This window comes from Phascolarctos cinereus, unplaced genomic scaffold (genome assembly GCF_003287225.1).
Source record: "Phascolarctos cinereus isolate Bilbo 61053 unplaced genomic scaffold, phaCin_HiC Scaffold_2;HRSCAF=192, whole genome shotgun sequence".
NCBI classification, from domain to species: Eukaryota; Metazoa; Chordata; class Mammalia; order Diprotodontia; family Phascolarctidae; genus Phascolarctos; species Phascolarctos cinereus.
This window is the reverse complement of record NW_027555625.1, coordinates 331128885-331145546: the sequence shown is the minus strand read 5'-3', so window position 1 is coordinate 331145546 and position 16662 is coordinate 331128885. Positions and strand designations below refer to the sequence as shown.

Below are 16662 nucleotides of genomic sequence, written 5' to 3'. Positions count from 1 at the left end.
CAGCATCAGGCATAAACATATGCATACACATACATATGCACGTGTGGATTGCTCTCCTGCCCCATGCACTCGGGTGCAGAAGCATGCACAGACATGCATGAACACTGACACAGAAACACACAGAGGCAGGCAGAACCATCTGTGACATAGCGATGGCCTGGGCTAAGAGTCAGACTCCTAGGTTTGCATGCTGCCTCTACCCCTAACCAGCTGTGTGACTGACTTTACGCAAGTCCCTCTTTCTTTCTCTGGGCCTCAGTTTCCTCGTCTATAAAAAGAGGCGGTGGGACTATGGAAGATCTCTTCCAGTTCTAACATTTTATGATTATGTGTGTATACACCGACACTGACCCATATACTCACATGCGCGTGCATACACCCACACACAGACGCACATACATAGACAAACTTTGGCATGAGCCCCTTGTAGTCCCAGGACCCCTTGGACACCTGTCAGAGCCTGGTGGCATTGTGTTTGGGGAGCACCCCGAGTTGTGGGGAGGGTGTGCCTGGGGGCAGCTCCTCCAGATAAGCTCGGGAGGGCAGTGGAGGGGAGCGTGGCTCAGGGTGGGTGCAGCAGAGGGTGGCTCGAGTGATTAGTCGGTCAAGGGGCTTCAGCGAGTGCATCCAGTGGGGAAGGAAATCCCAGTTCTGGAGCCACTTGGGCAGCTGGGCAGGGCTCCGGCTTTGGAGTAGGTTGACTAGGACAATGCAGGCCAGCAATGCCCCAAAAGGTGCCCCCACACCCACCATGGCCTGCCAGCCTGCCATAGAGACACCGAACACCAGTGAGGGCAGCAGCAGGAAGCAGACCAGCAAGTAGAGCACAGCAAACCAGCGGTACTTGGCAGTGCGCCGGCCCAGGGCCTTGGCCATGTGGATGGGCAGCCGTGTGCATGGTAGTGGGTACCACAGCAAGATGCCCGAAATATTGAAAAAGAAGTGGCACAGAGCAACCTGAAGGTGAGAGAGGAATGGAGCACAGATCAGCACAATCTTCCTTCTATCACCACCCCCTGTCAGCCCCAGGATGGCCACATGTCTAGCAAAGGCAGCTGGGCCTAGACTCTAATCCCAGCTCTACCACTGACTACGTGCACCCGTGCTTTAGTCACTGACCCTCTCTGGGCCTCAGTTCCCTCATCTGACTTAGGACTAGGTGTAAGGACCTGGCCAACTCTGATACTGTTGTACATCCAGATAAGTTCTATGTTCTAAGGTTCCACATTGTAAGAACCATTCCAGGTCTGATTGCTCTGACCTTTTACATGCTATAGTTTAAGTTCCTTCCACCTCTGGTGGCCTCTGGTTCTGGTACTCTCTAAGCCTCAGCTGCACTGGGCCGCCATGTCCAGGATAGCGAGTACTTATCACCTTCCTCTAGAGGACTGTCCCTCCTTGTTCTGCCCTGGTCTCAGCCCTACTTCCACCTCCCCCAACAGGTACCTGGAAGGCACTGGAGAGCTTTTCTCTGGGGCTAGCAAGAGCAGCAAGGATGGCAGTGGTGGTGGTGCCGATGTTGGAGCCCAGGGTGAGGGGATAGGCTCGTTCGATGCTAATCACACCCAGACCTGGGGAGTGGGGTGGTGCAGAAGGGTTAATTTCTGAGGGATCCTGGATCACCTCGGTGTTTCCAGCCCCTCCCTTCCTGGGCTCCCTTTAAAAATTCCCTTCTCTAATTCCACAGCCTTTCCCATCCTCCCAATGCAAGGACACTCACCAATGAGTGGGGTGATGGCTGAGGTGAACACGGAGCTACTCTGTACCACAAAAGTCATGCCTGCACCCACCACCATGGCGAAGTAGCCAGTCACCCAGGTGAAGGGATACGGGAAATCTGTAACAAGGCACCCCACCCCATCCCCACAGTCTGTGTTAGTGGGAAAGGAGTTTTTGTGTGTCAGCTTAGGTCAATGTGAAAGATCGTGGGGAAAGGCTCTCATAGGTAGAATTTAGAGTATGAAGAAACCTGGAGTTGAGCTGGCCCGGCCTCTTTGTTTTACAGATGAAGAAACTGAGACTTACGAATGTCAAGTGACTTATCCCTGTTCACACAGCTGATAAGTAGCAAGGATTCAAATACATGTCTTTTCATTCCAAAGCCAATCCTCTTTCCACCAGACCACATTTGGTTGGTGGAGAAGAGCCAGCCCAGAGACAACCCTAAGAACATTCTGGTATTTGGATGGTAATTCAGGAGACCATAGGGGACATGGAGCTGGTGGCTGTTAAGTTGGCACCCATACCTCATGAAGTGCTCGTGGGTCTATAGCTGGAAATTGGAGAGGGAGATAAGAAATTATAATAATAGCTCACATTTCCATAATAGTCTAGGGTTTACTGAGTGCTAGGTAGCTGTGAGAATTATTGGCAAGTGACCACTAAGAGTCATGGAGATTGGCTCCAGCCAGACTAACCTTATTTTTTTTTTTTCGATAGGGTTACTAGACCAAGGGAATGCCATGAATGTGGGATTTCTGGACACCAGCTAAGCATTTGACAAAGTTTCATGGTATTCTTGGGACAAAATGGAGCAGTGGAGGTTGGATGAACATGGAGTTGGGGAGAATTACAATTGGTTGAATGACCAGAGCACCCAAGCAGTAATTATAGGACCAAAGTCAGTCCAGCCACACTTAGTACAATGTCTGGTATCTCTGTTGTTCCTACACCTGTGATCTCGTGGATGAACAGAACTCCTCATGAGGAAATTCTGTCGACCAATAGATTCACATATAGACAACTTGTCATTAAACTATGGTCTTAGACAAAATTATTATTATTTGTTGATGATATGAGGGAATCAGCAAAGAGAACTAATTGAGACAATCTATAAACAACAAAGTTGCAGACTACAAAATAAACCCACAAAAATCAACAGTATTTTTATATAATAACCAAAAAAAATCCAAGAAACAATATTGGAAAGGGAAATCCCATTCAAAGTTATAACAACAAAGCATGAGATATTTGGGAGCCAAACTTATGGTCTTGTAGAATTGACTGGGGCAGTGGGAAGTTAAGTGGTTTTCCTGTGTTCACAACCTAGTAGGTTCTTTTTAAGAAAATGACCTGAACCCAAGGTATTTTGACTTCATGAACAGCTATCTTCTAGATTTTGCTACCTCTGTTCCTAGAACATAGTAAATGCTTAATAAATGCCTGTTGAATCAAACAGAATTGAACTTGCAAGGAATCTCTAGTGCCTCAGGGAACCTATCCTTGAACCAGTTCTCATGGCATTTTTATCAGATGATAAAAAGCTAATCTTGGATGATGGTGTCAGTATCTAAAAAGATGTTCACAGGTTAGAAAGATGGTCCAGATAGAAAGATAAAAAGAAATCCCTATGTCTGGGTTTTAAAAAAAATCGAGTACAGAATGGGAAACTTGTGACTAGAAAACAGTTCATATGAAAAAGAGCTGAGGATTTTAACGGACCACAAGTTAACAGTGTGATATGGCAGCCACAGAGCAATATTCAGAACAATGGAGTTGATCATTCCCTTGTACTCAGCCTCTGTTTAGACCATATCTGGATTATTGTGTTGTATTCTGGGTTTGAGGAGGGACATCCAAAAGCTAGTCTTTGCTCTAGTGCACTAATATCTAGGGGCACACAGTGAACCCCTATTGGACTAGCTCAGTCCTTCATAATTATTCTTCCTGATTCTGTCCTGTGCATTGCAGTCACCCCTCATGCCCTTTTGCCTGACCCAGCCCACCACATTGTAAGAGTAGTTCTACCTTACCCCCATCTCCTGAGAGCCCCAACTTTCTCCTCTGTGGTCTCCTTTGCTCTACCTCTTTTTGTGGATCAAGGGACTGACAATAAGAGGTCCTTGGTTCTGTTACAGGGGCCACAGAAAGATTTTCTTGGGGAATTAGCCTTCTTCTCTTCTGACTCAACTGAGTGGATTATCTTCTACCCTATCCCTGCCCCCAATTGAATTTGTTTTGGGCACCGGAATTACTAGCTATAGAATTAGAATAATACAGAATATATTATAGTTAATTAATATAATTAATATAGAATAATTCCCCTGGTATATGGGGCACCGACTTTTAGAGCTGAAAGAGCCCTTGAAACACTGGGCATGAGAGTTAGACATACCAAATATAAAATGTTAGAGCTAGAATAAAATTCATAAATCCCTTTATTTTATAGAGGAAAAGACTAAGGCTAAAGAGGGGAAAGTAGTTTGCCCAAAGTCACATAAGGTAAGAAGGTAGTGGGCACTAGAAATCAAGCCTCCCTCCCAATCTGGGTCCTCAGAACCATGTTTCCTAGGGTCTCAGACCTAGAGCCATATGGGACATAGGAGGTCATCTAATCCAATTCCTTTATTTTACAGTTGACGAAACAGTGAAGTGTCTTCTTAATGTTATATAGGAAATAAGTAGCAGAATCAAGATTTCAACTCAGGTCCTCTGCTTTCAAATTTTCCACTGTTCTATGCTGCCTCTCAGCTTCAACCTCCAGAGAGGATTGGGCAACCTTCTTCCAGGGATGGGAACTACAGGTGAACATAGACTAGAGGACCACATGGTCCATGCAAGGAAACATGGACTGACAGTAGATGATGCCCACTCTCACTTCTTGACCTGGGGTTCTGGAACAGAGGATTCAGAGGGGGAGGGGAAGGCTAACTATGACAGCTTCAGTTTAGCTTTGAGGTTGAGGTGCTAGGTGGTGCCATAGTGCACAGAGTGAAGGGCCTGGAGTCAGGGACATCTGAGTTCAAATGTGACCTCAGAGACACTATGTGACCCCTAGCCAAGTCAATAAACTCTGCCTCAGTTTCCTCAACTGTAAAATAACAACATTAACTTCCCATGGTTGTTGTGAGGGTCAAATAAGATAATATTTGCTTGGCACATAGTAAGTACTGTAGAAATGCTTAGTCCTTTAAGTTGTTGGGGAATGAAGGGAATAGTCCTGCCAGAGCCTGTCATGAGGCTGAGTATACCTGTTCTCCCCACACCCCGCCCCAGGCCAGGCCGTCCTTTCACTGCCTTATCAATCCCCTGACCTTGGACTGTTCTCTGTGATACTGAGGCACATCTCTACCTTACCCCACTGAATTTGCCCTATCCCACTTTCTCCTAAGTCTTGGCCAGTGCCTACTCACCAGTGTTGATGACCTTCTGGACGACCGTGGCTACCTGTCCCTGGAGCACAGAGTTCAGCAGCTTCACCAGGAGGATGAGGCAGGTGCAGAGCACAGTAAGGGAGCCAGCAAGCAGAATCAGGCCCACAGCCAGGTCCGGCAATGAGGTGTCCACAAACAGGTGCTGGCCTGAAGGGGATGGGGAGAGTACTTCTGAGAGCCTGCCACCCAGGCCTTGAAACCTCCCTCCAGGAAAACCCCATGAGGCTCCCTAGCTGGCCAACACCCTTGGTTCCACTAGTGCTCCAACCGAAGCCTTATACCTACCCCTAACCCAGATCTTAAACCTGAATCCACAGCCAAGCCTCCAACTTGAATGCCCAACTGCTATGTTCAACCTAGACATGTCTAGGAACTACCGGTGAAGGGCAGAATCAGTTTATAATTCTTTTAAGAGTCCTAAGGGAAGTATTTATGCCCTCCTTTTTGCTCTCCCAGATCAGGAAACATCAGGGGCCTGTAATCCAGGCTCCCCAGGATAGGCTCTAAGGATGGCCCTCCTCCCCACCCTTCCCTCAGCCCACCTCCCCCACCAGAATTTCCCCACACTTAAGTGACCTACATTTCTCCCCAGTGGTGTTCCCCAGGGTCCAGGTGATATTGGCCTCTGCCTGGGGCATGTCAGTAATAACCTGGAGAAGGGGGTAAGGGACAAAGTCAAGTAGCTAAGGAGAGACTGACTTGGCCAAGGCATTGTATCTTGCCTCCTTGCTGGGCCAAGTCTGTGTTCTTTAGCCCTTATCATGGAGCCTGGGGAGCAGAAGAGAGCAAAATGTGGCAATAAGGTAATGGAAGATAAGATTGGAAAAGAGTAAGATCAGGGGTGAGACATGAGAGGTGAAAAAATAGGCTGGGGGAATGAGGGTAAGTAGGAGGATGGAGATGTGTTGGATAGGAATGTCAATTAGATGAGCGATAGGATGAGGAGGAAGATGAAAGTGAATGGTAGGAGTACCACCTGTTTTGTGTAGGCTGTGCAGGTCCTTTAAGGGGATAGGGAGGTCATCTGGCTTCTTGGCTGCCTGGGGCATAAAAGGCCCAGCCTAGGCATAGTTGGGGTTAGAGGGTTTACGGGCCTGTGGAGAAAGTCTTCTTGACCTGACCAACCTCTTCTGGTTGCTGTGGTGACTGGAGGCAGAGAGGCCTGGTATTTACTTTGAGTCACCATCCTTGTTTAACTTTAGAAATTGTATTCTTTTAATCTCTTATTATCAGTACAGTTGTCTTTGTTACATTTCATGGACCATGGCTGCCTCTTTGCATTCGAATCCCTCAAATTGAAACACTAGACTGACCTGGGTTTGCCTTGGCCCAGAATAAAGCAAAATGGAAGATGGGGATGATATAAGGAATGGAGATGATATGGGAAAAAGATGCTGGAGCAATGAGAATTGGGTGGTGTGAGATGGGGGACAGGTGGGGTTGGAGGGATGCAGGTAAAGTGGGAGCAGGGGTTGACATGGGGACTGCACTGAATGGGGAAAATGGAGGTTGGGGGTAAGCTGAGGGTGAGAAGATATGGGAGTCCAAGGGTTAATCGGAGAGAACCTTCCTTTATTATGGTATCCACCAATCAGGGTAAAGGAAGTTTTCCTTCACTGAAGCCTAAATCTATGTTCTTATGATCTCTTTTTGTCTATAGTCATTATAGTCATCCCTTCAGGTTGTGATCTAATAAAAGGCATTTATTTTTGCCCACGGAGAGAGCATTATCATGTGGAAAACTTCATCTTTCACATTCCCAAGCAGTATGGTCTAGCAAAACTTGCAAGGCCAGAACCCTGCTGCCCTCTGGAGGCAGCCCCAAGAATTGCAAGATGGGACCCACAAGGGACCGAGCTTCCTTCTGCTGATTTCTTAGCAAAATGGAAAGTGGTTCCCCATATGCTGTCTGAAGCACTCGCTCTAACAGTTAGCCATTCGGTTTGCTTTCTCCCTGATGCCATGCTTGCTAATGCTTCCACAGATCTGAATCTGGTTCTTGGATTGCTCCTTGAGGGGAGAAGATGAGTCTCCTTTCCTCTCTTCTTCCTTGAATGTCCTGACTCCTAGACCCCATCCCCAGCACAGGGCTCCTCATACAGTGCAACCTCAGTAAAGACCAGGCAATCAGTGTATGGACTGAACCTGACCTGACTCCAACCAGTCAGGTGGGGAATCTGGAACAGGGGCACCTAAGAGGGGTCTCCACCTCCAGGAAGGAAAGTCAAATGGTCTTCAACTTGGAGAGACCCTCATTTCTGGGGGTTGTGGACTCACCTCCAGGTGTCTTCTCCTGTACACTTTCCGCCTTTGGCTGTGGCGAATATATTTCTCTTAGTTCTCCTCCCACCTCTTTGACCATTCCTCCTGTCCACTAGGGGTGGCTGTCCCTCTATGGCACTGTCCTGGGCCATCATTTCTATTTCTATACTCTCTCTTTTGGTGATCTTCTCGGTTCCCATGGGTTCAGTCACCATCTCTATGCAAGAGTGTCAAATTTATATACCTAGCCCTAATATACTATACCCTATATACTCCTTACCCCAGTCCCACATGACCAAATGTTTGCTAGACAGCTTTGCCTGAACATCTTGTAGGAATCTGAAACTCAACATGTACAGAAGACGACTCATATCCCCCCCCAATCCATTCCTCCTATAAACTTCCCTATTCCTGTTGAGAGAACTATCCTTCCAATGACCCAGGTTCAAAGCCTTGGAATCAGCCTGGACTCCTTCCTCTCCCTCACAACTCAATTAGTTGCCAGCTCTTTTTCACTTTACCTCTATTTTGCATCCATTCACTTCTCTTTGCTCATGACAATGATCACTAGCATTTATATAGCACTTCAATGTGATCTCATTTTATCCTCACAACAACCCTGGGAGGTAGATTCTATTATTATCCCCATTTCACAGGTGAGGAAACTGAGGGAGACAGAGGCTAGGTGACTTGCCTAAGGGCTACACCCAACGGGAAGTGTCTAAGGTTGGATTTGAACTCAGTTCTTCCTGACTCTAAGCCTAGCACTTTATCCACCACACCACCCAGATGCCTCTGCCCTAGTTCAGGACATCTTTCATCTCTACTATTAGATTAGCCTCTTAATAGTCTCCCTGCTTCTAGATTTCCCCCCTTCTGATCTCTTCTCCACATAGCTGCCAAGTTGCTATTCTTAAAACACAGATCTATACCATCCTCTAATTCACCTCACACCACCCAATTCTCATTGCTCCAGCATCTTATTCCCATATCATCTCCATCCCTTATATCATCCCCATCTTCCATTTTGCTTTATTCTGGGCCAAGGCAAACCCAGGTCAGTCTAGTGTTTCAATTTGAGGGATTCGAATGCAAAGAGGCAGCCATGGTCCATAAAATGTAACAAAGACAACTGTACTGATAATAAAAGATTAAAAGAATACAATTTCTAAAGTTAAACAAGGATGGTGACTCAAAGTTATACCATCCTCTAATTCAAAAATTGTCAATGCCTCCCTATTGCCTCTATGAAAAATATAAAATCATCAGCCTGGCCTCGAGAGCCATTGACAACAGCTCTCGATCTCTTTTCCAGCATTGTTTTATATTTGACATTATTCCGACATGCTCCTTTCCAGTCAAACTGGTCTGCTAAGCTGCTCCTTGAACACAGTGGTAGATCTCTCACTTTCACACCTTTGCCCAGATGATCTCCTCTGTCTGGAGAGCCCTTCCTCCTCACCTCCACGTTGTAGGACCCCCAGCTTCTTTCAAGGCACAGCTTATGTGCCACAACCTAAACAAGGACTTTGCTGATTGTCCTCTCCCCAGCTGTCAGCTCTCTCCCTCTTGGAATGACTTTGTACTACTTGGTACTTACTTATCTGGTACATGTTGTATCACCTCAGTTAGATCCATGAGCACAGAGATTGCTTCTGGTTTTGTCTTTGTAATCCCAGCACCTAAAGCAGTGCTTAGCACAAGGCAGTGCTTAATAAATACGAGTTAAATCGGCTCGAGGACTCACTGCCTGGAGTCTAGGGATTCACCTTGAGTCAGGCTTTACCCCTGGTGGCCCCTGGCTGGTCCTTACCTCCAAAAGGACAGGAATGTACCTCTGGGTGAGAGGAAGGGTTAGATTTCTGATTCGTGGTGGGTGTGGGGCTGGGGCTGGGACTCATCTGGGATGGGTGGTTTGGGGCTAAGCCTTACCGGTGGAGAAGTGGGGGACTCACCTCTGAGGGGCTGGGGTCACACCAAATCCGGATGAGGCTGTGGTTTCGAATTGTCTCATCTCCTATGGCGATGCTATTGATCACGGATTTATCCAACTGAGGTGGAGAAATTAGAGACAGAGGACGGTATGAGGAAATTTGACCCCAGGTAAAAAGGACCTTGGACAGGTAAGCATCAGAGGTAGGATTTGAACCCAGGCCATCTGACTCACTTGAGTCAGAGTTCTTTCCCCTGCATCATGCTGCCTCCCAACCCTCTCATTTTACAGGTCAGGACACTGAAGCCCACTGAAGTCAGTTAGATGATCAGTCTAAGTGAGAGAGTGGTAGAACTGGAATTCAAATCCAATTTGAATTCAAACCTGGCTCCATTGCCACCATATCACATACAGTTAATAATAACATAGCTCCTCAAGGTTTACAGAGCCCTTGCCTCACAACTTCTCTATGAGGTAGGTAGTACAAATATTATTAACTCCACTTTACATATTAGAAAACCAAGGCCCATTAAGTATGTGGCAGTCAGGACTAGAATCCAGGTCCCCTATCTCCAATCATAGTACTTTCCACTATGCTACCCTTCTTCTCTATTGAAAGCCTCCCACCAATACCCAGTGGAAGGAGATTTCTCTAGAGGGGAACAACAGAGGAAGAGACCCCCCAACCCAAAAATGGCCCAGGCATCCCCAATCCATACCTGGATAATGAGTCGGGTAAAGGGCTCAGTGATGATCTTAAGCAGGTCTGGAGCATCTCGGCCACCTCGAATTTTGAAGGAAGTGACCACCAGGTGGGTGAGGTAGTGCAGGTACCCCGTAGCTGCCTCCAGGGGCAGCAGGACAAGAACCGATAGCCAATTGAAGCAGTCGTGGACTGTGGCCCCTGCAAAGGCCCTGGGATGGGGGAACAGGGAGGACTTTGAGTCCAGAACCAGAACTGGAGAGTGAGGGAAGAAGTGGGTCAGGATAAATTTTGGGAAGTATGTGGGTCAAGGGTAGGTTGTGAGAATTTTTGGGGAATGGGCAAAGATAGGGAAGTTTGGGAGTCTGTCTTAGATCAGCAAAGTTTTGGAGTCAAGGTCAGAAAGGAGGTTTGGAAATCAAGGCTAGATTGGGAGGGAGTCTGGGGAATATACCCTTGGGTATATTTTGGAGGTTAGGATTAATCTGGATTAAATTGGGGATTGAGAGAGTTTGTGGATTGAGTTAGAATGGGGAAGTTTGAGAGATGACAAAAAGATGGGGGATTTGGGGGCTAGAGTTAAGATAAAGTAAGTTTGAGAATGAGGATTAAGATAATGAGAATTTGGGGATCAGAGTTATGATGGAAGAGTTTGGATGAGATAAAGGCAATTTATTGGTCAGCATTAGGCTGGGAAATATAGGTAGTCAAAGCCATTCCATGAATGTTTAGGATCAGGTTTAGGACAGAGGGAGTTTGGGACATGGATCAGGGTTAACAAAGAGAAATTGTGGGATTGGAATTACGATGTGGTAGACAGTGGATGGGTGATGACAGTGAAGACTGGAGGTCAGTGGGTTAGGAGGAGCTAGTTGGGGTAAGGTTTAGGGCAGAGGAGTCTGGGAAATGGATAAGGAGGTGGTTTGGAAGTGAGTTAAAATGAGGATAGAGACCAGAATGAGCACTGCTGTGGTCATTTCAGTCAGAAGAGTCCTACAACCCCGCTTGACCACACGACTACCATTTCACCCAGTCAGTATGTCCCTGTCTCTCCTCACCTTCGGAAGTCACTCCTATCTCCAGCCTGCATCAATGCCACAATGGTATTGGTGACAGATGTGCCAATGTTGGAGCCCATGACAATGGGAATGGCAGACTTGACCTCCAGCACTGTGGGCATGAGGGGAGCAAAATCTTAGTTGCCACCTCCAGGAAAAATGTCAGACTGCTCTTTCCTGGGTCGCTGGATCTGATGCTTCCCTCTACCCCCACACAGGGCTCTGAGAGTTTGTGTGGGAAAGGCTGCATTCCTGCCCCCCACCAAGAGCTCCCCATTCCTTAGGATCCTAACATGTGGAGCCTTCAATCCCTTTATTCTGTTCCATCCGCCTGAGCAGCAGGCCATCAGTCCTGCTTTCCAGCTGAAATGAAATGAACTTTTGTCACCAATATGTTGGGTTGAAATATTCTCATTTTGTTTTGAGATGATAGGAATCCTATTTGTACCTGCTGTCTATTTCTTTGTTTTTGCCTTGGGCAGTGAGAGGATAAGGGAGAGAGGATGGGAAATTAGTTAGTGAGGCATTAAGGAAATGTAGGTTGAACCCACCATACCAGAAGAGCTTTTCTGATTGGCTGACAGTAGACTAGGGATGTGTTGGTGAGAATAACCCACAAAGCCCAGGTGGACAAATTCCTAAATTAGGAAATGGTGAATCTGAGGCAAAGAATGCTATTCTGTGGGGGAGCTAGATTCCATTGGCATAAGCAGGAGAGGATCATGAGAAAAGCTACCGGGGGGGAATCACAACTTGATAAAATAGCTTAGGAAGTTTAAGGGGATTCTTTAATGATCTCCACTTATAATTTCCAAAGTTATGGATTAGTTTGGTTGAGTCATTTTTCAGTCATGTCTGACTCTTCACAACCCCATTTGGGGTTTTCTTGGCAGAGATACTGGAGTGGTTTGCCATTTCCTTCTCCAGCTCATTTTACAGATGAGGAAACTGAGGCAAACAGTTAAATGACTTGCCCAGGGTCACAAAGCTAGTAAGTGTCTGAGGCCTGACTTGAACTCAGGAAGATGAGTTTTCCTGTCTCCAGACCCAGCGCTCTATCCACTGCACCACCTAGCTCCCCTACAGATTAGTTTACTCTTCCACATAAACTTTAGAAAATACTCTTTTCCCCCCTCTTTTCTTTGCAGAGGTGGGAGGACATGGATGTGGAACATTGGATATACTGTCAGACTTGGTTAATATGTTTAGCTTTGCTGAACTGCTTTTTTCTTTTCCTTTTTTTATTCTTTGTTAAAAGAGATGGCTCTTTGGATAGAGCAGGTAGATGAGGGACATTTTGGGAGATTAAGGTAAAATAAAAACAAAATATTTTAATAAAAAGTTTTTGTTTTTAAAGAAAATTCCCTCTTCCAGGAACAAAGGAGGAAGAGAGAGCAGATCCCAGAATCAGATATTCCTTGTCAATGGAAGGAGAAAGGGAGGAAGGGGAGAAGTTAGGAATCAAGGGCCACAGATCTCTGAGACCAGGGGCCTGAGCAGGTTCAGGGAGCAAGTAGCTGTGGAAGGCTCAGTGCCTCGAGTCCCGGTGACTGACCAGGGACTGTAAGAAAACAGGAAAAAGTCAAGGGGCTGGGGAGGACAGGTCAAGCATGGCCTGCATGACTCCAAGGAGGAGCTGGATCCCTGGAAGGGGACTGTGTCAGTGAAGGCTGAGGCCTCATTCTTCTCACTGACTCCCTGTTCCTTCCTGTGCCCTATGCCCTGGTGCTCTGTCTCACTCCCTGTTACCCACAGGCCTGACCCTCCTCCCAGGACTCACAGCCTGAGGAGACCATGCTGACGATGATGCAGGTGGATGTGCTTGAGCTCTGCACAAGGACCGTCACCAGAATCCCCACCACCAGCCCCGCCACAGGATTGGACAGGATGGCGTTGTCCTTGAAGATGTCACCTGCTACTTTGCCTGGGGTAGGAGGGAGAAGTGGAAAAGTGTTGGGAGCAAGGCCTTAAAGGACAATCGCCAGCATCAGAGACCCCCTTCTGCTCTCAGTCCCCTCAACCTCCCCAACCTTCCTGGCCAAGAGATGGCCCAGTCCCCACTGAGACCCAGTCCATGTCCTGGCTCTCTAAGCCAGAGGCTCTGTCTCTCTTGTCCCAGTGTCCCTGAGCTCCTGTTCCCACTCCTGTCAGACTTCCTAGACCTCCCTTCCAACCCTGCCTGCCCTCCCCCTCCTCTTTTACATACCCCCAGCAAGCTGGAAGGCTGAACTGAGTACATCCAAGGAGCAGACAAAGAGGTAGAGGAAGACAAGCATCATGGGGACCTTGAGGAGAGTGACACAGGCCGAGCGGAGCCTGTGGGATGGCCCTGGTTCTGGGGAGACACAGCCCTAGGGTGAGTCCCTCCCCTCCTTCTGCTCCTTTCTTCCCCACCAACCTTTCCAGATGGCCTGAGTCCTTCTACAGGCCCCCTATTTTAGATCCACTTCTCTGGGGCCCACCCCTACAGCAGGGTTCTTTCCTATTGACCCCAATGATATAGGCTCCCTCCTTCATTTCTATCCAGAGCACCAGCCTGGCCATCTGTCTTCCTCACTCTCTTGCTGAAACAACCCAATCCCCACCCCTACCCTACCCCCACCCCCTTCACTTCCCTGCACCTGACTTCTGTGTGTCCTCCAGGGTCAACTTGGGGGGCAGTAGGTCAGACTCATAGCGTTCGAGGGTCTCTCCGCACAGACAGCCACACTCAGGAAGGCCTCCTGGCCCCCTGCCGGGGAAGGCATAGGCTGCGGCTCCAGGAATGCTGTGTAGAACTAGGGAATAATACAGAGGGCTGAGTGACTCTGCTACCTGTTGGGGCCCGAGGCCGTAGGGGAGTGGAGTGTAAGTGGAGGGGGGGACCATGGAGAACAGCATGCTGTCTCTGGGCAGCCTTCTAGGAGCAAACCCCTGGAGGAGACTCCTCGTCCACTGAGAGGTGCTCAGAGTAAGGCAAAATCTATGGCCAGGGACCCTCACCATCCCTCCCCCCTTCCCCCTCCAGGAGCCTCTATCACAGCAGGAAGGCTGGGCTCAGGGATATTCTGTCCTTACCCTGAGGACTGGGTGTATAGGCAAAGGCTGTGCCTCGGATCACGCAATGAGGACTGGCAGCTGGCAGTGGGGACAGGGCAGGACACCTGTGTCTCTCTCTGTAAGGCATCATCCTGGGCACAGACACCAGAGAGGTCTCTGGGACCTTCCAGATATTCCAGCCTTCAGGTTCTCCCTTCCCCAGTGCAGATCCCTTCATCTCCCCCACTCCCATACCTTTCTTCTTCTTGGTGTGCTCCCTCCCCCCTGCCCATACACACTTCGTGGGAGCTGGGGCAAGAGGCCTTTTGGGACTGGAGCAGCCTGAGGTTGAGGACTGATGGACTTTGGGACTGCGGTGGGGATTGAAGTTGTGTGGGAGTCCTGGTTGTCTGGGACTGAGAGCCAGGAGTCGGGTGCTGAAGTGAAGGGGCATTGAGAGTCTGAAAGACTGGGAAGTCACGGCTGGGGGACTGCAGAGTGGGAGAAAGGGGCAAAGATGAGGAGTGGGGGCCAGGCTGCCTGAGTCAGGGAACAGGGAGGGAGTGATGGTAGGGAGCCAGCCTAGGCAGCTGAAGCCACCGGAGCTGCAGCTTCTTCAGCCACTCACCTGGCTGCCTGGAGGCTGGCCTTGACTCTCCTGCTATCACTCCGGAAAGCTGAGTGTGAAAATCCTTGTGGCCAAAGTAGGAAGGTTTTGGGGGGGGCTGAGATCTTTATAGCCTCAAGTCAAGATCAAAGTCCCTCAGGACCCCAGCCACCTTCTACAGTTACCTAATTAATCTCCTCCCCTGAAATTCCTCCCAGTTAATTGCTAATCGTCAGGAGGAGTCTTTGCCTATGGGGGTGTGCACCCCTGCATTCTTTCTGGGCAACCTTCCCACTGTCCTCCATGACCAGAACTGCCTAGATAATAACTCTCCCCAGGCCTATAGTCTTCTGTAACTGGAGCCCCAGACATTGAGGACCCTCCTCACCTAGAGAGTTCCTAGTTTCAGCACCCTCCAGCTCCTACCTCTTACTCTTCCCACAGAGAGCTCCTGTGGGTTCCCTCCTCTCTCTCCTGTCACTCCCCCTTTTCTCCAAGGAATTCTCCAAATGGACTGTCTCTTGGATGTGCATTTATGCATGTATGTCTTTTGTGTGTATAAATCTCTGTATATATGTATCTGTGTGTATCTGTGTATGTGTTTTTATTAATCCATTTCCGTCAGTTAATGAACATTTATTAAGCACCTACTATGTGCTAGGCACTGTTCTAAGCACCCACTGTGTGCATGTGTGTCTATGAGGCTGCATTTGTGAATGTGTCTATGTGTAATGTGTAATGTCTATAAGTAATGTCTATGTCTAATGTGTAATGACACAGTCCTTACTTGAGAAGCCCCCACCCAACCTGGAACTTGGGCCTGGGATGAGAATTAGGAGCCTATGGGACAGATTTTTGGAGGCTCTGGTATCTGGATAGAGTTAATCTGTAGGGATCGGAAATCTGGACTGTTTATGTTCATGTCTATGACCTTGGCCAAACTCACTCTTGTCTTCTGGTCCCCTAATAGACCAGAAGCTCTATGGCCTGAGGACCAACTGGGGCATAAACGTAGAACCACTTAACTCAGGGATAAAAGGATAGTGAGAGAGAGGATCAGGGAACTGGATGGGTTAAGGACCAGCAATAGGGATAGGGATAGGTGTCCTACTGAGGTTGAGGTTAGGGATGCTGTTAGCGTGATGATTAGGGCTGGAACAGGAATTATGGCTAGGGGAACATGGAGCTCGGAGTGTTGAAAGTGAAAGGAACTTTTGAACATAGAATTTTAAAAAATATCTTATTTTTATCTGTGTCTTTTGTTTTTATTTCATATTTTATTCCAAACATATCCCTCCCCATCACACAGCAAACTGTCCCTTGTAACAAAAACTTTTAAAGAGAGAGAAAAAATAATTCATTGAAATTAAATAACACATCAATCATGTTTGACAGTATGTACAATATTTCATCAATAATTCCTCACTCCAGCAACAAGGGGAGGGTGGTACATTTTCTTATCTCTTTTCTTTGGCTAAGTTTGGTAATTATTCCTGTGGTAACCACAGGTTCAGGTGTTGTTGTTTTTTTTTTTTTTAGTGGTTGTTCTTTCCATTTACATTATGGTAGTCATTGTGTATATTCTTTTCCTGATTCTGCTTACTTTATTTTGCATCAGTTCATATAAGTTTTCCTATTTTTCTCTGATTTCTTCACATTTTCAGTTCTTGCAACAAGGTAATATTCCATTATGTTCAAATACCATAATATGTTTATGGGGGTGGGGCGGGGGGTGAGAAACCTGCAGTCTCAAGGCCACATGTGGCCCTCTAGTTCCTCAAGTATGGCCCTTTGACTGAATCCAAATTTCACTGAACAAATCCCCTTGATGAAAGGATTTGTTCTGTGAAACTTGGACTCAGTCAAAAGGCTGTACCCGAGGACCTAGAAGACCACATGTGGTCTCAAGGCCACAGGTTCCCCACCCC

General features: G+C 47.6%; 1 protein-coding gene across 1 annotated transcript; it reads right to left on the bottom strand.

Moving 5' to 3' along the window:
* Window positions 1-299: 299 nt before the first annotated feature.
* SLC34A1 (solute carrier family 34 member 1) lies at window positions 300-14858 on the bottom strand. The gene is made up of 13 exons (XM_020998858.2): window positions 14756-14858; window positions 14167-14279; window positions 13731-13886; window positions 13316-13444; window positions 12890-13033; window positions 11110-11221; window positions 10068-10263; window positions 9371-9466; window positions 5734-5803; window positions 5133-5300; window positions 1721-1837; window positions 1447-1571; window positions 300-957 (listed from the first exon to the last, which is right to left on the bottom strand). The coding sequence occupies exons 2-13, from the start codon at window positions 14276-14278 to the stop codon at window positions 454-456; spliced, it is 1929 nt and encodes a 642-aa protein (XP_020854517.1). The 5' UTR covers window position 14279; window positions 14756-14858; the 3' UTR covers window positions 300-453.
* Between the last annotated feature and the right edge of the window lie 1804 nt (window positions 14859-16662).

What these genes read in the sequence shown, in the direction of transcription:
- SLC34A1 (XM_020998858.2), bottom strand. Translation starts at nt 14,278, where the DNA reads ATGATGCCTTACAGAGAGAGACACAGGTGTCCTGCCCTGTCCCCACTG. An exon ending in GGAGGACACACAGAAGTCAG is followed by an intron (nt 13,445 to 13,730) that starts GTGCAGGGAAGT and finishes GTGTCTCCCCAG; the next exon opens with AACCAGGGCCATCCCACAGG. An exon ending in CCAGAAGGTCATCAACACTG is followed by an intron (nt 1,838 to 5,132) that starts GTGAGTAGGCAC and finishes GCCTTGTTACAG; the next exon opens with ATTTCCCGTATCCCTTCACC.